Below are 19520 nucleotides of genomic sequence, written 5' to 3' on the forward strand. Positions count from 1 at the left end.
TGGTTGGGACGCGCCGATCAGTGGTGAGAATGGGTGGGTTATGTAATCTCCCCGGATTTTGGGTGCCGAGGATGTTACAAACAGATGTTACAAACAGATGTTTTGTGTTGGGAATAATGGGTAGAATTGTGATAGTGGGTAGGTCAATGGTCAATGCTTTTAACACTATTTTTGAAGGTGTGTACTAGTATACCGGTATGACAGTCATTGCATGGTATGCTGCAATGCTTGAGCTACGGACATTCTGGCGTATATCATTGATTCATTCCTATAAACACGCTAATCAAGGACACAAATGCAAACACGCAGCTTCATGAAGCGAGAACTAGCCTCCAGCATGAGTCGGCAACGCAGTTGCCCTCGTCATCCGCTGCCAATCAGGTCGTGACCGTACAATATCATGACATTCGTGATCCTCATCATCGCTATTGTAAATACTGTGCGAGAAAGGTATACCACTGAGAAGGTAAAAGGTTGCTAAATCGGACAGATGCTTCAGGCTAGGAGCTGGCCCTCCAGGTTTCCCAACTCCCAGAGGGCCTCGTAAAACAAAAAGGAATGAAAAAAGCTTCGTGATGACAAGGCGAAAGTACGAAAGCAAGGCGCTCGCTGATGCGGGGCTGGTGTCATAATCATAATGCCATCATCTCAAAGCTCGTAACACGTCGTTCAGTTTGCGCGAATCACAAGTCGGGAGACAAATTTGTTGGATAAACAGTCGAAGTCATTGCGGTTGAACTTGGAACCATTGCGGCCCCGAAGATAGCTTTCTACAGAGGGGTTAGTGATGCACAGACACTTCAGATTTCAGAGACTCTTACCAAATTGCGTAACATGTTGGCGGACCTCGGTCATCGTGTTGCAGACATCGGGGTTCGAGTGCAGCAGGTGGTGGTGCTTGGTCGTCTCCCAGTCCGTAAACGCAGGCAGCTTCTGTGAGATCGCCTGGAACAGACCGACGATGACTCCCACGGGCGTAGTCTCCATATCATTGCAGAACTTCTCAACAGCGGCAGCATCCTGCGACACGTCAGCATCACGGCTTGCACACAATTTCATTCCACATACCGGAGTCCGATAATGGCAGTCAAACTGCATCTCCTCCCACACGGCCAGCAGTATCGAAGCCAGGATGAAGATGGTCGGCCAGTTCTTGAGCTTTTCTCCACTGTAGACACTGGAGTAGAGGCTCGAAAGCTCTTCCAGCACATCCTTCTGCAACTCGCGCCACATGTTCGCCATGGCACACTTGACCTGGAAGTTGACCATCACAGGCGCTATCGTCTTGCCACTGAACTTGGATGACTTGTCGTTGATCTTTCCCTTGAACTGCTCCTCCTCGCCAAGACCCTCCACCATGGTGACGTGGAACGTCAGGTTGTAGGCAATGATGAGCTTCAACGCCTTGCGAATCACCGGCAACTTCGTGCGGTAGTAATACCGGAAGGCCGTCTTCAGCATCTGCGTCAGGAAAGGTGTGCCTTCGAAGTAGTCATCCACAAACTTCTCAAACGTTCCGTTGCCGTCAATGTGGCGATCCAGATAATCCGAGAGCATAGCGTGCGAAATGCCTTCCATCCCAGCGGAGAGCTTGGCTGTTTCCACCTCGTATGGCGTCGGTTCCCGGTGCATAGACTCAACCCAGTCGACCTTGAAGCACTGATCGTCGTGTACGTAGACCTCGCGGGCATTGATGGGAAGAACCTGGCCGTAGCCATGAGTAATGAAGAGAGTCGTCTCCAGATCCGAAAACCCCTTGATGTTTCCGACCGTGAAAGCGTAGTTGACATGACGATCGTAGTCCGCCTTCCAGTCCTTCATGAAATAGCCGATCTCCTTGATGTCAATCCGCGTGCAGGGAACCTGCCACAATCGCGCATGCGAAGGTTGGCAGCCCGCGCAGGGCTCTCCTTTGTCGCACTGGGGTACTCCATCAGTAAAGGCGCATCGATAAGGTGGGGAATCTATCTTACAGTCTTCTTCAAGAACTTGCAGCGCAGGCAGGCGCGCAGCTTCCGGATCTCGCTGGCTTGTTTCCGTTGGTCTGGCTTGAGCGGGCCCTTACGCTTGCCAACCCGCTTCTCGGTCTCTGGCTTGCCGTTCTGCGACTGCTTACGAACCTTGGTTTCGGCCGTCTTGGCCGCAATCGGGCTCCTACGGGATGGCTTCCTGCTAGGAGGGGAAGCCGATGAAGCTTGCGACGCTGCGGACCGAGTAGGCGGGGTCGACGCCTTCTTGGAAGGCACAGGAATGGGCCGTACAATAGCCACGGGGCTAACAGCAGTCGGGGACTGCGAACCATGCGAGGTGTGGTCGTAGGAGACCCGACGAGTCATGGTGTGGTTGAAAGCCGTGTCGAAGTTGGTCTCCGAGCTGGGCGAATTGATGGGATTTGTAATCTCCACGAAGCTGCCGTATGACGTGGAATAGGACGACTCGGACAGAGACCGGTCGTGGAGCGTCTGGGTGGGATTGATAAAGATGCCCTGGTCCGGGTAGGAGAATTCATGGGAGCGGCGGGGCTCAATGGTGCTCCAACCATTGTCGCTACTGGAGCTAGTCAGAGATCGGACCTCCAGGTAGGTGTCGGTGGGTGAGCTGCTCTCCAAGACATTCTGCGGCGCGCTGTAGGCGGACAGATCCGGTAAGCCATCGGCTGGAGGGAATGCCATGAGGTCGGCCTGGAGGTCATGGTAAGGGAATGGAACCATGTCGACCGGCGCGGAGAGGGGCAGATAAGAGCCATCGAGCAGGCTCGTGCTCATATGCCCGTGGGCTCCCGACATGAGATCCACGGGGGAGGAGTGGATAGACATGCCATAGCTAGCGGCGGTGGTGAACTGGGGAGGAGCGGAGGAGGCTTCCTCATGGGCGTAGTGAAGGTGGGGTTGCAGGTTCTGGAAGTGCCAGTCGACCATCAGATTAGGATCCTGAGCTACCGATTGATCATAAGCGTGACCGCTGGTTTGCAAGGGCGAGATGTCTCGCGCTCCATCCGATCGCTGAGAGGCCTGGTGGTCCACCGCCACGGGCCATGAGTGAGCTTGGAGGTAATTCCTCGAATCGTAGTCCAGGCCAATGAAGCCGTCGCTTGATAAATCGACATTCGACATGATGCTGACAACGGGGGAAACTATTTACCAACGGGGAAGAAGGGGGAAAAGAAAGGATTGCATGAACTTTGCTGGACACTGAAGAGGAATAATAAAAGAGAAAAGAAAAGAAAAGAAAAGAAAAACTAAAATGAATAAGAATCAGATGAGAGGGAGGGAGGGAAAAAAAACTCAAGCGATAGACAGACAGATAGATAGACAAATAGACAGACAGACAGTTAGTTAGATAGACAGACAGACACACTGGGTGGTACAAAAAACAAATAAGAGCGTGATGAATGGGAGTAAAAGGGAATTGGGGGATGGGATGGGATGGGGAGGAGAGGGTGTGATAGGAGGGAGACGGTGGGAATACGGATGGTTAGATGAAGCCTGAGGACCAGAAAAGGGCATCGGATGAGCAGAAAGCCCAGAATCCGGGGGTGCAAAGCGAGAAGAAGAGGACGAGGACGGGCGATAGGATGAGGCCATGGCGGGCAAAGGCCAGGCTAGCGGTGGGGAGCAAAGCAGCGGTGAGGCGGGAGTTGCGTCGGCCGGAGATACGCTAGGGGATCCTGGGAAGGAGTTATCACCATCCGAGTGGGGAATCGTGAATGAAGTCAAAAAGACAATTGGAACAGAGAGAGGCTGGTGGTGGTTGTTGTTGGATGTGGGCTTAATGCCACGACCATCGGCTCCTGTTTCGACAGACTTCGAGTGGCGTTGCTCCATCCAGAGCTGATGAACTGCTAGTTATCTAGATGGTAGTCTACTCACTACTGACTATCTACTACTGTGTCCTAGGTTAGCACGTACAGTAGTCTACTTTCCTTCCCCGGGCGCCAAAATGGAGAACGAGATGATATCCACAGAAGGAAAAAAAAGAAAACAAAAAAGAAAAGAAAAAAGGAAAAAGAAAAAAAGGCAGACAAAATAGTGCCACTCCAAAGAAACAGAACAAGAAAAATAAGAGCGAACATGGTCTTCACACTAGTCCCATCTAAGTTCAATCCGTAGGACCCTACTTCATACATCTCACAAATATGTTAGAGACGAGAGACCGGTTAACCCAGTATGGCCCCAGGATCGGACTAATTAACTGTTGCAACTGACAAGTCTCATGATTATCAGCCTTTCCGGAGCTTGGGCAAATTAGAAAGGAAACCTGCCAACTAAGAAAGAGAAAACAAGAGAGAGGGAAAAAAAGCCCAAAGGACCCAGGATAAGACTAGACTAACCCGAGTGGACTAACTTAGTAGTAGCTGCTGACCATGGGATGTGCAGCAGACGGCAGTACTAGCCCCATACGCCCATGCATCGGATTAGCCTACTCTCGTTGGCGTCCCACGTCCGAGCCACGTACCGGTCATGTACCAGCTAGCTACTCCCCCAACTGCCCTCCAGCGTAGCACTGCCCTACGTCAGTAGTACCCTTCGCTCCCCAAAAAATTCCAGAGAGAATAAGGAAAAGTCATCAGGCAGATGATTTGTTGTCCGTCAACTAGTCATAGTAGTACCTGAAGCTGTAGTGCTACTCGCCTTCAATTTGGAATCAACCAGCCAGCAGCCTGCGTGGGCTACCGCGGTACCGGACGGAATTTTCCGTTGTCGAGACACGGGATCACATTCGGGAAAGGGAGATCAGTGGAAACCGTCAAAGATCGGTTGAGACTGGGTTCGATGGAGCATTATTGACTAAGGCGCCACGATTATTGGCAAATGTCTCCGATCGAAAGGTCGGCCGTGGCAATATTTCTTTTTGCTGCTGCGTCGCTTTGCCCCGAGGGCCGTTAGTGTTAAAAAAACTAACTATCTCTTAGTTTTGGGCGTTACGATTAGTTGAGCTCCGGCAAAGGACCCTCGCTGACTCACGCCTCCGTACCACCGAATGGGAGGCATAAACTGTATTGTACGTGAGTCCTCGCCAGTGACAGGCAAACTTCAGGTTCAACGAGGTCGAACAGGAGGACTATTGTTGATGTACGTCCTGGGCTTACCTACATACATCTAGCAGCCTCTCGCCCGACTGCCATTCGTCCCCCGTCCCCCCGTCCCCTCGACCGGGATGGCCTGCTAGTTCACGGTAGGTGATAATCATCTCGGCCCAATAACACCCATCCTCCCAATCAGTGGGCAATCACTGGCGCACACATGTTGATTTCGTGCCAACAAGGTGGCTGACAGTGCAGTAGCTCCAAGGTTCATGAGCATGCCACAGGCTTGCCCCTCGAGGCCACTAGGTACGACTACTGTACGATTCCCCTCCGAGGAATCCCAAGAGATCATCATCCTCATCTCTCCTTATCTGCAACATTCTCCCTGACGATGATGAAATGATGAGTGGATGAGGAGTCGAGAAGGGTCGAGGCAACTTTCACGCCTCCCTCCGTCCTACCCTTCCGGGTAAGTCATCATGAAGATGGGCATATGCAATCCCGCGGCGCGTTGGCATGTACATGCTGCGGATGTCTCTTCCTCCGTGGTTACAGGGTCCTCTGCTCGCTTCTTACTTGGTCCTTCCCACTTTTTCGTTGTGACTTCCGTGACCCCACCCATTTAGATAATTTTAGCAAGGGTCGACGAAGACATTTCCCAGAACCGCCGACTCGGCTCGTAAAATGGGAGGAGAAACGTGACAGATCCAAAATTGGTTCTCAACAAACATGCAAGCGCAGGGCTATGTCATCTCCATTGGGGTAGTCACCTCCTCCACGGGGCCGTGCAAAGAAAGTCAAAAGAAAACAAAGGGGAATAACGGTCTTGGCCGCGGAGCTCCCTCGAAAGGGAAAAAGGAAACAGACACACCCTCCCTAAAGCAGGCAACGAGCCAGCCAGGCGTAAGGAAACGTTCTGCATATGAAATCCAAGCCCGTGAACTCCACTCCGATGGGGCTCGACAACTCGATTCGCCGGCTATGAAACATATCAGCACCACGGACTTCTGACTCGCAGCTCGCCACGCCAGCGGCCGCAAGCCATACATACGACTATCTCCAGCGCGTCGCTTCCAGGGCTTCAGAGCCAACAATTCCCAGACGGATGCGCCGGTTGACGACGTTGGCGCTTAAGTCGCAGCAGCCATGGAAATCTTATTATTAGCACGGTCGTGATGTTTGTGAGGTCACAGAGGAGACACACGGGAAGCGGATCTGCAGTAGTGTCGATGGTCAGTGCCCGAAATCTTTAGTCAAAGACAACGTAAGTACTCCGTAGTAGACTTTTTGTAGCAGACTACTAGAATCCAGCGTCAATAACTTTAAATCCTGCCTAGTTTGATGCGCGCGCTCAATCCCGTCGTTGAGTCGGCTAGGACAGGGTTGGGAGGGTCGGGAAACCACTGAGGTTCTTCCGGTCGATTCAACGTCTAGACAAAGAGACGGGATAGGGGGGGGAGGAAGAACTGGGAAGAGGTTGGAAAGAGAGGACGAGCTCCCCTGAGACCCTTTGACCCCTCATGGTCGAGTCATGGAGTCTGAACTCTGAAGGAGTTGCATCTTAACTACAAGGATTAAGACTTCCGGCCGCCGACCGGAATGCCCGCTAGCCCGAGTGGGAGACTGAAGGCGGCGATCCATTCCTCATCGGCCATGGGCTGGCTGCCTGCGAAAAAAGGAACAAAGGGGGTCACGGGATCCATCCGTCAGGAAGAAAAAGAAAACAAAAAAAGAAGACGGAAGTGCCTCGGGAACGTGCTGAAGAACCAACACTGTAGCTTACTATGGGTTGTATATGACACCACCATGTAAGAATATGACAGATGTTGGGGGGGGAGGGGGGGAATTCGAGGTAAAAGAATCGATCCCCATTCCACAGCCTTGATCTTCGCGGAACCGAGGTTCTATCTTGCGCACTTGGTTTGTTCGCCCAACTCGACTGGGGCTTCTGGCCTGAGGAGTCGACGAGGCCCACCTGACTTGCAACTGCGGCGGGGAGGAAGAACAATGGATTCTGCGGGCGGCCATGGCAGCTGTCATCTCCATTCATGAAGAGGAGAACAATCGGACCCAGGCTCATCTCGATCATTCTCGATCGCGCCAATAATCAGTAGACCCGAATTCATATATTCAAAAAGTCCAGGAAGTTCCATGCCGATCGTTATCGCTGCCGCAGGGAAGCCGCGTCGCAAAGTTCGTTTCTCATCCAACCAAACATCCAGACCAGCAGACGCTCAGGGTAGCGACACAAAATCTACTAGCTCGTCAATAGGTCGCCGTCAGCCCACGGCGCCTACATCAAGGAAGCACACATCGCTAGATCAGCGCAGCAACAGCACCGACGGCGGCATGTATGAGCCCCAAGCACATCCCGGAGTTCCGGCTCTGTTTCAAGAGCTGCCTTCGCTCATAGATGCACTGTGCACCGAGTCTTCTGAGGTCCAAAGTGAGACCGTCAACAAATGTTTGCCCTTTTTGAAAGGCATTCACAAGAGCCAGGCAGGTCCATTCAACCGATTCGGAGTGCCGTCTCTGAACCAGAATGACCACCTTATCTACTTGTACGATTCTTTGGAAGACTATCCAGAGGGCTTCGCTGGTATGGACGCAAGCCGACCTTGGATGGTCTACTGGGTACTGGCTGGATTAAGCCTCCTGGGGGAAGATGTCACCAAATACCGTGAACGGTAAGCAATCACCGAAGCTGTGCGCTTGGCAGCATGCAGATTGATTATGGCTTGCTGCGATTCTAGCTCTCAATTACCGTCTCCCTATCAACGACCATCATCTAAGTCTTTCTCTCTAGTGTTGTTTCCACGTTTACGCCAATGCAAAACCCTACAGGGGGCATGGGAGGAGGTCACGGGCAATTGTCCCACTGCGCATCCAGCTATGCCACTGTACTCGCTTTAGCCATGGTCGGGGGCGAGGAGGCATTCAAACTGATTGATCGGGAGGCTATGTGAGTAGTTACTGGTACCTGGCTTAAGCATCAATGCATGCTGACCTCGACCTAGGTGGAGATGGCTGGGGAGTTTGAAGCAGCCTGACGGCGGCTTTCGGGTCTGCGTGGGCGGGGAAGAAGACGTGCGGTAATTTCCTCCCGTTGCTTGCTTCGCATATGCCTTTTGCTTTTTGCTAAAAATTTGGTCAGAGGCGCCTATTGCGCCATGGTGGTCCATTCGCTACTGAATTTGCCACTAGAATTACCCCCTGATGCCGAAGCTCGGCAGCACGGTCTCGAGACATTTACCAGTGGCCTTTCGGAGTATCTGTCGAGGTGTAAGAGCTTTCGCGCCCCTACACTGCTGGACTAGACTGATCTGGACTGCAGGCCAAACATACGAAGGCGGCATTTCCGGAAGCCCCGGCTCTGAGGCACATGGCGCCTATACTTTCTGTGCTTTGGCATGTCTGTGCCTCATGGGCCCACCAGAAGTGATGGTGTCGAGGTAAGAGGCTGCCTTCTCATGGTGTTCTCCCCCGCTTCCGCTGATAGCGTCAGGTGCATGGATGTTCCTCTACTCCTAAGCTGGCTTTCTGCTCGACAGTACGCCCCCGAAGGAGGGTTTTCGGGAAGAACCAATAAACTGGTGGATGGCTGCTACAGCCATTGGGTCGGTACCTGCTGGCCATTAGTTCAGTCTGCTCTCAATGGGGTTCAGTCAGCTACAGGCCCGGAGGGAGTCTCTGCCAAAAGTCTCTACAGCCGTGAAGGATTAACGAGATATATCCTGAGTTGTTGCCAGTCCAAGTACGGGGGGCTCCGTGATAAGCCTGGAAAGTACGTTGACTCTCCTTTCTCTTTCCTCTCTTCTGCTAGGCTAACTGGTGGCTACTAGGCATCCGGATTCGTACCACACCTGCTACGCGCTGACGGGCTTGAGCTCAGCCCAGTATCATCATTACCATACCACATCCAGCGTCAGCTCTGAAGAGGGCATTGGTTCGGCGTATTCCTGGAAATGCACGCCCATCTCTGCTTCGGATGGTGCACCCTCCGACCAAAATGTATTTGATGAGAAGGACCGGTTGAAAGCCTTGCACCCGATCTTCGTGGTACCCCATGCGGCCGCGGAGAGCCTGCGGGTATGGTGCGAGCAACATCCAATCAAGCCCGAGTAGTGATGGGACGGGGGCAAGATATCGAGCAGGGAAACTATATCAAATCACAAGTATATTCTGTACAATACGACGCATGTAAGAATCAATTGGCCATAGGCTTGTTACACGCTTTGTATGATAGTTTGGCTGGCCTCCACGACTGCGCACACTGAGGGGAAGCTGATACCAAGCAAGGAATCTGAGCATCCAGGGCATGGTAGTCATACAGATGGAATGTCCAGAAAAGCAGTCACTATGAAAGATAATCAAGCCAATGATTCCTTCTGGCTGGCGATGAGATCCGGGGTCAAACTGTTTGGTGCGACATCCGCTGGTCAAAGTTCGGCCACTTGGTTGTCCCTCTCCGGTAGTCTTTTCGAAACTACGAAACTCCGACTGAAACGCGAGTAATCAAGACTAGGGAACAGTACTGACTGAACGTTCGATCCGTTCTTCTCCCACGTTTTGACCCCCAACCCCTGGCGCCTCCAAGAATGAAGGCCACGATCAGAAGGAATAAGGAATAAGGAGCAAGGCGGCTAAGGAGATAGAAGGAAGGAAACCATGGGCCGCCCTCGCTTCCACAAACATCCAAGCGGTACATGTCACCATCGCGACGCGAGGGCCACAAGAAAAGGACGGACTTACACCATGCACAGACACACTGAACAAATATGCTGCAACCCGTCAATCGACCAAATGAGGGAAGAATACAACAGTGGCCCAACGGGTGTCAAATTGGAGCCAAAGGCCAAATTCCCCGGGGTGGTGCTGAATAAGAGTGAGCAAAAGCCTCTCAGGTTACTCTGCAAGGTTAACCTCCTCCTTTCTCCTCTTCCTTTTTGCTGACTTCGTGTCGAAGTGGCATGGATTCCCCGCCGCACGAAGCGAAATTGCCAACTCATCATTGCATCCGCGATGCCTGCTTGTCAACGACTTCGAACGCCTCGACCAATCTGAGCTTGATCCACTCCAGCCAGTCTTGAGCCTATCCGGATTTTTCACGCGGCAGCCGATACTTTCCAGGATGCTTTGGTGAATTGGTGGTTCCGATAGCAAAAGGTCCCTAGGAACCTTTTTGTGGTTGTTTTTACACTTGGGTCTTTCTTTCTCTCATCTGAAAGGATTCTGTTCGTTTAACATGATGATTACTCAGGAGGCACCCGAGGAAGCGGTCTGCTAAAACTAAGGGAAGCGGATTCGGATGGCTTACCGAGTCGTCGAGGGTCATGATCGTCTCAGCATTGACCCGGCCAGAGGGAAAAAAAGTTACGGTCGAGTCCAACGGGGCTTTCCTCCATTATTGGTGGCATTCTGCTTCCCCTCCAGAAGGGACGATCGGTCCATAGTACAAAGAAGCCCACCAGCAACCAATTCTCCCTGGTGGTTCCATGCCAGGATTCATCTGCGCGACATCAACCCCTTGTTATGTATCATCAATGTGCATTAGCGGGATTCCACGACGCCTCCTTCCTTGAGTCTTTCTCCCGTGCTTCCATTACGTTCGTTAGGAATTGCTTGACAGGGCGACAGTCGGTTTCCCTCTACACTGCGGGGTTTATGGATCCATCTCAGACCGAAGGATCGGGAGGGGGGAACAAAATAAAATTTAAAAAAAGACCGCGCTGACTATGGACTGGCGCCTTCTAAGGCATGCCCAGACAGCCGGCTCACATTCTGCAGCAAGAATGGTAGACCGAATCGACCGATTTGCCCGGAAAGCTCTTATCCTGAACAACATGTCAATATGTTAGCCGCCTGGATCGGCGGCGAATTACACGGTGGCCGATGGGCCAGGACGTCCTGGATCTTTTTTTGCGCGGGACCACTGGTGAAAAGCCATGCCAGCGCATCAGGGTTTGGACCGCGCTTGCCATGTTCCTTTCTCCAAGCAGAAAGGCGACAAGACGGACAAAGCTAGTGAGGTTTTAGGACCGTTTTTGGGAGGATGGCATTCGTCTATTGCCTTTCTCCTCGGCCAATCTGTGGAGAAGTTGAAAGAGCCGGTGGAGAGCCGTTCTTTTGATTGTGAAATTGATTTTATTATTTTCTTTTCTTCTGCATTTTGCCTTTTTGTAATTACTTTTTGGTCTTATTCTACGGTGTCTCTCTTGTTCTCTAGTCGCCTTCTCTTTACCCTTTTCTTCCCCTTTCACTGGAATAATTATCAACGACCAGCCCCACCCTGTTTATTTGAGCGGACTATACCTGAGCCAGCATGATAGTCTTCGCCTCTCTTTTCTTTTTTTTCTTCTGCCCTCCGCCAGTGTAAGGCATGCTGCTTGACTCTCCTCGGCCGCTAGTTCCTTCCCTCACGGTCCTTCGTGCCCTTTGTTTGCATTGATCTATACTAAGCGTCGTCGACTGTCTCGGCCCGCTTATGGTGAACAGGGCTCTTTGGCTATTGTAAAAAAAGAACACCACAAAAATAGCACACCCATTGCCTGTCATATGAGAGGCAGTGAGTGAGTGATCATTGGGCACCAACCAGCGCTGTCAACATAGACTCGTGCCGGTACCTTTTTGGTGTGACTGCCCAGGATCTGGTGCAGTCGCGATCTGAGCTGGGGCAACGAATACTGGGCCGATACCGTTCAGGGCCATACCTTCCATTGGCCGTTCACTGGTCTTCACGATGTACTATATTCTCTACCTCGCAAGTATGTAGATGATTTCGTTTGCCATTCGTCCGACCTCCCTTCTCTGTCTCTTCCCTGATGCCATTGGGTCAAACCAACGCCTCCGAGTGGCCATGATCTCTGTTGTTTTCCCACTTCATGTTGGACATCATGCTAAGAATCATGCATGCATGCATGTTGTGAGAAAACAACAATGGGCTGGGGGGGCCGATGGTGGATGTTGACTCGAGGCTGATGCGATTTCTTATCTACGCCCTCTGTGATTTGTCGATCGCTCGGGGAATTTGCATCCATCGGAGCGACCGAGCGTTCACACACACGATCTGATCGTCACTAACACTTATTGTACAGGTCTCTGCCGACGCCGGCACTGGGCAGAACCCACCTACGAATCCTATGCAGTCGGAGGCGGCTATACATGCATTGTCCGAGTCAACAACCGAGAGTACCAGACGGAGGATGTTTGTGAATCGAAGACTCTGGCCGAGGAGAATGCAGCGATGCGCGCGTACCTGATTTGCCGCAACTTCTCTGTCAACGATGGCATGTACCCTGCTGGTCATGAACACCGGGGCGGACCCATTCAGGGGATTCCGGTCGCCATTGGCACGGGGCGAAAGGGACGCTACGGAGATGAGACGGATATGTCGACTAGCGGCGAGAGCAGAAGTGGTGGGAGCAGTCCGGAGAGTTGCGAAGGTCGACTGGATCGACGGGCTGTTGGACCGACTCGGGCGTTGGCTTTTGGGCAGTAGCTGACATTGAAGGGGAAAAAGAGGAAAAGAGGAGCATGCAGGGGGCATCGGGATACTTGATGATGCTACGATTTACGACATGACCTGAATACCAGATAGATCGAAATGCTTTGTTCTTTGTGCTTCATGGATATTTGTTGGCTGTCGCTTTTAGCGGGTGATGATGGAATGGTCTGAATGATCGGGTTAGTTTGTCTGATTGCATGGGTGGCCAGCGATCACGATCTTCGGTGGTGATTTGATGTATGAGCGCTCAATCGATATTGACCTTCAGTTGTATATACTATATACAGTATGCAGAGGAATCGGCAGCCACTATAGTACTATCTACTACTGCTGTCATCCGTAGACTTAACTATCACTTATATGTACGGAGTACCTAGCAGCGGTCTAGACCTTTCGCATGAATCAGACAACACCACCAAGCTTTTTCAACCTGACCTCAGGAACAACAACAAAATCCTCCTCAATGACGCCAGCACCCACATCACCATCATCATACTCATCATAATCTTCTAACTTTAACATCACAAATATACCTTACTTCGCCTCCTTCAACGACATGACACGCGTCTCCACACCAGCATCACAACCTCCAGCTGACTCATCATGACGTAGATCTCCCCGAACGATGAAGTCTATCTTCCAAGGCACACAACTTACATCTTCAATTGACTCTTGTCTTGTTATACCCCTTGACAAAGAATTACCTTCATAGAGTTAATCTTAATCAGAGCTAATAATCTTTTATCGGTTCCTTTACTCGCCTGCGCCGTGATCTTCTGATCTCGATACATACATATTTATATAACACCACTTACTACATACAGCATATATGACCTCAGACACCTACTACTACAACTGCCAATGACGTGACCGCAATGCGGTCAATTCCAGGTCTCTTTCGAGTCGGGCTTCCCCTGCCACATGGAGTTCCTCGTACACGATGGAGTACTTCATACAGCGGGTTACTAGCACCAGCGACTGCTATGGTGCCGAGAGGGGGTTATAGCAGTAGCGGGAGCAGCAACACGCATATTATGCCTCGTGGAGGAGGAGTCTACACGCCGCTAGATCGGAGGTGGTTCCGCGCGGGAATCACCGGCGGTAGTGGGATGAGAAACACGCGGACGAAGGAGCAATTGGAGAGGTTGAGATTGAGGGATCGGACAGAGGAGGAGGAGCAGAAAGGGGGGAAGTTAGAGGATGCGATGACCAAGGGTATACCTATTCCTATACCAATATCTCTGTCTTTGTCATTAAATGGCAGAATATTCTAATGCTGAATAGGAAAGCTATTGACGACGCCGTCGAGATTATTCAAGTTGTTGATCCCGCTGTCGACGGGGTATCAGGGGGAACATAAAGGTATATCTTCTTATGGGAGTGTTCGTGGGGAAGGAGAGGCTAATGTTGACGATGCAGACATCGAGCCAATTGCTATCCTCGTCCATCCGCAACAACCGCTCTCCCACTTAGAACGCCTAATCCAGTCCGAAGTCCCATCTATCAAGACAGAAGACGGCCAGACACGACCCCCTACAGTCTCATTTGTCGCCCTACAGATCGAAGACCACCCCATTAGGCCACGCAAGGCCGTCTACGAAGGCACTAGCGCGGAAGTACACCAGCTGGACGAGATGGGCCGTATCGATGACGGACAGGGTAAGCGGGCTCCCACGGAAGATGACACGTACACGTACCTGCGACGAACGGAGCCCCCAAGTAAGAAGGGAGAAGAACAAGGAAGAGGAGGCAGGGAGCAGCGCTTCGTGCGATGGTCGCAATCCACCGAGATCGGGGACTTCATCCGGGATGCAGCACGGGCCCGAGAATTCATTGTATCCGTGGAAGGCGCACCAGCCGGGGTGCATCAGATCCGAGTAGCGGTGCCATCGTTCGACGAGCGGACGTATTTCCTGCGAATGAGACTTCGGAAGATCTCCGGACGGATCAAGAGCATCGCGGAGATCAAACACGAGTGTGATGCGCTGGCGCAACGGGGGGCGCAGCGAGTGGCGATGGGAGGGCTGGGGATACTGGCATCGTGGTGGTACCTGGTATACAAGTTGACGTTTGAGACGGATCTAGGATGGGATACGATGGAGCCGGTGACGTATCTGGTCAGTTTATCCACGCTGATGGGGGGATATCTCTGGTTTTTGTACCATAACCGGGAGATATCGTACCGGTCAGCGTTGGATTTTACGATCAATGCGCGGCAGAAGAAGCTGTATCAGGAGAAAGGGATTGATTTGCATTTGTGGGAGTCATTGATTGATGAGGGAAACACGTTGCGCAAGGAGATTAAGAACATCGCGGCCGAGTATGATGTGGACTGGGATGAGATGAAGGATGAGCGCGATGAGCGAGTCACGGAGGCGTTGAAGCAGGAGAGGACGCAGAAGAATGGGAATAAGCGAAGACGAGATGATGATGATGATGAGGATGGAGATTAATCTATGCCTGATACATGCATTGCCCATGTTCATGTTTCATGCCTTTGCACCGCACTTTTAACCATTCCTAACAGGATCATAATACTCCTTCTTTCCACTGCTAGCAACACCACCAGCAGAAGCAGAAACAGAAACACCACTACCACCATCATATCTCAAAACCATCTGCTGAGGAGAAGATGAAGAAGAACTCGCCCGACCTATACACACAGCCAGCCAGCATAGCAGCATAGTTAGTTAGAGTGTACATAGCACAAACAACTTCAAATGAAAAAGACATACATACCGTCCACACCCCCATTCGTAATAGAAGAAGAAGAAGAAGTAACATGTTTCCTCCTATTCCGATTATTCCTCACATCCCTACTCCTAAAAACACTATACAGCAACCAACCCGCGACCCAATTAGGGCCATACTCGCCGGTAGTCATCCCACGAGCAAACAGCGGTCTGGTGAGGGGACTCGCATTCCTCGCTATCTCATTGATCCCCCATCGCTGACGATCGGGCCGGATGTGGTGCCAGAAATAAGGCGGTTTCGTGGTGGGGTTTTCGTGGCGGATGCTGTCCAGGAGGTTGTTGGCGTCTTCGTTGAGGTGGTTGTAGGTTGATATTGCTTCATCCTTTTACCACTTTTTAGTATTTATTGGTGGGGCGGGGGAAGGGGAGATTGGGAAGGGGGTATAGGGGAAGGGTGTGGGTATGGGTATGGGGGATATACTCTCATGGCGCGGTAGTATTGTTCATGTTGGGGGTCGTGGGTGGACAGGCCGAGGGCAGCCATGAATTCTTCTTTGCTGGCGCGGGGGGAGACGGACATCTTTTTCTGCTTCGTTCTTTCTTTCTTTGGCTGATTGGTTTCTGTGGGGTTGGTTTTATTGTTGGAAGGAGTTGGGTGGTGAAGAAGTGCCGAGGGTGAAGGGATTGAAGTGTCGATGGTGCAGAGGGTGTATGTGTAAGTAGATATAAGTAGTAATATCTCACGCCACCATCTACTTATTCTTCTGTTTTAAGGGAGAGACAGGATAGACAGTATCAGTAAGGATAGTCAGTATCAAACAGGGATAACGATTCCGGTTTCGTCTGCAGTCACACACGGATCCCCGAGGAAACAGTGCTTGCTTGGTTGATTGTCGATTGTCGATTGTATCTGGAGGGACCGTTTTCTTGTCCCGTCGGATCAGCACATGTAATGAGTGATCAACGGACAAATATGATAAGAAAGAAAAAAAGTAAAATGATCAAGTGTGAAATCTCAGAGCGAGACAGACATTGTTCTCCAAGAAATTGTTATTGTCTACTGCATACTACAAATAGCCTAGCCATCTGCAGCACAGCCGTTGTCTGCTAGTCACGGAATCAATTTGTGATACTAAGAATCAGAACAACTGTCTCCCATATGACCACACCAGATTCTCTCTTCAACATCATCAGCATGATTGTCATCAGATACCACAGCTGCACAGCTCCAGGGGCAAAAAGGATACCCGTCGTCCTACTCCGCTAGTGAATAGGTAGCATGTAGCTATCCGTTGTTGGGACGGTTCCTTTCCTATATGTCATGCTCTTGTCCTTGGACAACCAGTTCGGTTGTCGGGTCATCCCACGAACGACTAACCGACGGGAAGGAAGACTTAGTTTGTCTGACCGCGGTCTCGTGAGTAATGGGCGTATCCTCTGAGTCATGATATCTGATATAGAAGCGAACAGACACGCACGGAATGCAGGTAGGCAGACAGGCTGTCAATGTAACCTGCATTTTCTCATCCGGCTTTGGAAATTGGTATGGATGGATGGTAGCACACAGGCACGCACGGTACGGGAGGCCGAGGGATAGAAATGTAAATGGAACAGTGCCTTTGCTCCTTTCGTTGCCTTTCCTTAAGGATGGCATATGGTAGGGGCTGTAAGCAACATTATCACAACCCCATGATCATCATCACCTCCCAACCGTCTGTCGTGCCACGGACCCTGTCCCATCCCGCCAGAATCCAAGTCATGTCTGTGTTGGCATTTCCGAGCCATGAGCTAGCCAGCTAGCCAGCTACTGTAGCTTCTGAAGGTGGTGGCTAACCCTACCATCCCTGGCTGGCAGACGACGCCCCCGCTAACGGACGGACAAACGCCCCAGTCTGGTTTAAAAGTGTCCTGTCTTCGACCGAAAAGACACCCTGACACTTCTTCGATTTTCCTAGAGGAAGGAAATATATTAAGATGATCCCGTTGACCGTTTGTCTGTTCGATCGAATATGTTTCCCTTGAGAAAACGGAGTATCGTGGCAAAAGAGATCCATCCGGATGGCGCCGTAATCCGGAGCGGAGGTCGACGTGGGAGAATCCCAAGGATACGACAGGCACCTCCACCTCATCTCCCGAATGTTGCTCAGCCTGGTCCTTGTGTAAAGGTGCAAGTGAGGCAACGGTTGTACATACTCCAGTATGTCCGACAATTCACGGCAGAACTCCCGTCTGGCAGCCCACACACTTTGCTACCGGATCCGATAAAGTTGACTCAACTACCACCTACTGATATCTATGATCTAGGGAGGGTCGGATGAGGTGTGATCACTGACACCACCTACTCCCTTGTCATCATCTATCATTCCTGAAGCTCAAGCTAGTACCAGGGGGAAACTGCTCAGAATCGACGGTCGTCCAAGCACTCCCAGCCCCCTGGCGAGCGATGACTACCCGATCATGCCACAAGGCAATGTGCATGCGACATCCGCCCCCTCAAGGGTCGTCTTGCAATTAGGCTAGCCAAGGCAGGACAACAAGTATCATAGCATCATAGTATCATAGCATCTACCTTTTTCTCTTCTGTTCTTTTGTTTTTCTTTTTTCTTTTGTTCTGGTTCTTCATATACCCTTTGGTTCATGGTTCATACAGGTCTAGGAACAAACAGCCCGGGCCAAGACAGGGGCCCAAAATAAACAATAAAGTCATCTTTCTCCGCGGCAAAATTGGAAGCCTGGTCTTCCTGCATGTTTCCGCAGTCTTAGCAATAGCTGTGTGGTGATCATGATGATGATGATGATGATGCTGTCACTTTGGTGATCTCGATTTCATTGATCTCGGGCGGAGCGTGTGGCCTCGCTCTCGCGCGTATATGCAGTTAACTGACACAGAATTTCTCGCCTGTTTCTACCCTGTCCTTCTGTTTCTGTTCGTCCTAAAGTTTAAGCGGCTTCCTCGTCTTCGCCATAGTACTTGCGCAGGAAGGCCTCTACTTCCTTGTAATCCTCTTTCACCTGAGTCAGGGTCTTCTCAATGCGCGACAGGGAGGTCTTCTTGTCCGGCTCGTCCGTCGAACCGGTCTCGTCCTTGCCGGCGCCGTAGTGCTGAATCTTCTCGCATGCATCCTTGACCTTGGTGAGTCCGAGAGTGGCTGATGAACCTTTCAGGTAGTGTCCCAGAGAAGAGAGATCGTTGAGATTTTCCGCCTTCCTATTAGGCTTGATTAGCGCGAATTGCCCGGCCAGGATTGGACGTAAGCGGCGCAAGCACTTACAAAGCGTCCTCCATTTTGATAAATGTGCTCTCAGCCTGGTCGAAGAACCCGAAGACAATGCCCTTACTGAAGTCTCTGTCGCTGTCATCGTCATCCATCTCCAGAATCTGCTCGAATGTGCTCTGGTCGATACTCCCACTCATCTCCGCCAATGTGGAGGGGATCTCCTTAGTCTCCTTGGGCTTGGGGAGGTCAGCATCAACCTTGGCTTCAGTGTGCGGCTTCGCGACACCTACAGGCTCCTCCACGGTCTTTGTAGTAGTGGTGGGCGCCATGATGTTGATGATGATGTGATGATACGAGGCTGGTTCTCGTGTTTTGAACCAAGTTTTCCAAAGTCGTTCGACGTAGAAGCAAAACGTCTCGAGACCACCAGCGATCAATGGTCTTTTGACAAGCTGCGTGTTCGAACTTGGTGGGTCAATCTAGCCGGGTGTTCTCCAGGCCCCAGCTGGTAACCAGCAAACACGGAAATACTGAGAATTACACGGAAAGAATCTGCAGGCTAATCCCATGTCAGCTGTGGAACACGAATCGAACGGCGACGTTACAGCTGCTCGAATCGATCGTGGTGATGTTGCCCTACGCAATAGGGGTATTACGAGGGTCAGGCAAGCCAGCCCAGGGACAAAGAATGAAACCAGGAGAGATATACAACGAAAGGAAGGGGGAGGGGGAATGAACGCGCAGACACACACAGAACACAGAACTGGGGAGGCCAACAGTTCGTCTTTTGGTATGATTGCCTCGTGAGTAAAGAAAAATAACAATCAGAGGGGGGTGGGTGGGGGGTGTCGATGAGGGGACTGAAGAAAGAAGAAAGAGTTCAAGAGCAACACACAAGGTAATCTAGCTATGTGAGGCTGAATGGATGTTTAAACAAGGATCTTCCTGCCACCAGGGAACGGGAGAGGGGTTATCAGTGGGAATCAGTGAGGCTGGGAGGGGAGGAGAAGAGAAAGAGGAAGAAGAAGAGGAAAGTATTGTGGAAAGAGGCAGCGGGTAAAAAGGAAGCACAGATATCA

The 19520-nt window shown here is 51.3% G+C and overlaps 8 protein-coding genes across 8 annotated transcripts; 4 read left to right on the forward strand and 4 right to left on the reverse strand.

The window, feature by feature from the left end:
* Positions 1 to 428: 428 nt before the first annotated feature.
* Positions 429 to 3224, reverse strand: ASPBRDRAFT_595629 (Zn(II)2Cys6 transcription factor domain-containing protein). Its single transcript, XM_067628076.1, has 3 exons — positions 1974 to 3224; positions 816 to 1920; positions 429 to 770 (listed from the first exon to the last, which is right to left on the reverse strand). The coding sequence occupies exons 1-3, from the start codon at positions 3111 to 3113 to the stop codon at positions 670 to 672; spliced, it is 2346 nt and encodes a 781-aa protein (XP_067478143.1). The 5' UTR covers positions 3114 to 3224; the 3' UTR covers positions 429 to 669.
* A 1522-nt stretch (positions 3225 to 4746) lies between these two features.
* On the reverse strand, positions 4747 to 6681 carry ASPBRDRAFT_55565 (uncharacterized protein; the record flags this gene model as incomplete). Its single annotated transcript, XM_067627403.1, has 6 exons — positions 4747 to 4897; positions 5242 to 5318; positions 5488 to 5563; positions 5940 to 6044; positions 6130 to 6273; positions 6608 to 6681. 6 exons carry the CDS (start codon positions 6679 to 6681, stop codon positions 4747 to 4749), a joined length of 627 nt encoding a protein of 208 aa, XP_067478144.1.
* Positions 6682 to 7177: 496 nt separating this feature from the next.
* Positions 7178 to 9151, forward strand: ASPBRDRAFT_128133 (CAAX farnesyltransferase subunit beta RAM1; the record flags this gene model as incomplete). The annotated part of the gene is made up of 7 exons (XM_067618031.1): positions 7178 to 7713; positions 7833 to 7988; positions 8044 to 8118; positions 8181 to 8308; positions 8361 to 8478; positions 8532 to 8810; positions 8869 to 9151. The coding sequence occupies 7 exons, from the start codon at positions 7178 to 7180 to the stop codon at positions 9149 to 9151; spliced, it is 1575 nt and encodes a 524-aa protein (XP_067478145.1).
* A 2614-nt stretch (positions 9152 to 11765) lies between these two features.
* Positions 11766 to 12524, forward strand: ASPBRDRAFT_55567 (uncharacterized protein; the record flags this gene model as incomplete). Its single annotated transcript, XM_067627404.1, has 2 exons — positions 11766 to 11790; positions 12121 to 12524. 2 exons carry the CDS (start codon positions 11766 to 11768, stop codon positions 12522 to 12524), a joined length of 429 nt encoding a protein of 142 aa, XP_067478146.1.
* Positions 12525 to 13010: 486 nt separating this feature from the next.
* Positions 13011 to 15405, forward strand: ASPBRDRAFT_178708 (uncharacterized protein). The gene is made up of 4 exons (XM_067619887.1): positions 13011 to 13745; positions 13815 to 13892; positions 13950 to 15183; positions 15270 to 15405. Exons 1-3 carry the CDS (start codon positions 13406 to 13408, stop codon positions 14981 to 14983), a joined length of 1452 nt encoding a protein of 483 aa, XP_067478147.1. The 5' UTR covers positions 13011 to 13405; the 3' UTR covers positions 14984 to 15183; positions 15270 to 15405.
* On the reverse strand, positions 15041 to 15803 carry ASPBRDRAFT_127347 (uncharacterized protein; the record flags this gene model as incomplete). The annotated part of the gene is made up of 3 exons (XM_067617962.1): positions 15041 to 15173; positions 15266 to 15606; positions 15705 to 15803. 3 exons carry the CDS (start codon positions 15801 to 15803, stop codon positions 15041 to 15043), a joined length of 573 nt encoding a protein of 190 aa, XP_067478148.1.
* A 2360-nt stretch (positions 15804 to 18163) lies between these two features.
* On the reverse strand, positions 18164 to 18770 carry ASPBRDRAFT_196454 (Hpt domain-containing protein; the record flags this gene model as incomplete). The annotated part of the gene is made up of 2 exons (XM_067620992.1): positions 18164 to 18431; positions 18496 to 18770. 2 exons carry the CDS (start codon positions 18768 to 18770, stop codon positions 18164 to 18166), a joined length of 543 nt encoding a protein of 180 aa, XP_067478149.1.
* A 146-nt stretch (positions 18771 to 18916) lies between these two features.
* On the forward strand, positions 18917 to 19406 carry ASPBRDRAFT_43771 (uncharacterized protein). The gene has a single exon (XM_067625056.1). It carries the CDS (start codon positions 19009 to 19011, stop codon positions 19246 to 19248), a length of 240 nt encoding a protein of 79 aa, XP_067478150.1. The 5' UTR covers positions 18917 to 19008; the 3' UTR covers positions 19249 to 19406.
* The last annotated feature ends 114 nt before the right edge of the window (positions 19407 to 19520 follow it).

The sequence above is a fragment of the Aspergillus brasiliensis genome (genome assembly GCF_001889945.1).
Source record: "Aspergillus brasiliensis CBS 101740 unplaced genomic scaffold ASPBRscaffold_7, whole genome shotgun sequence".
Taxonomy (NCBI): domain Eukaryota; kingdom Fungi; phylum Ascomycota; class Eurotiomycetes; order Eurotiales; family Aspergillaceae; genus Aspergillus; species Aspergillus brasiliensis.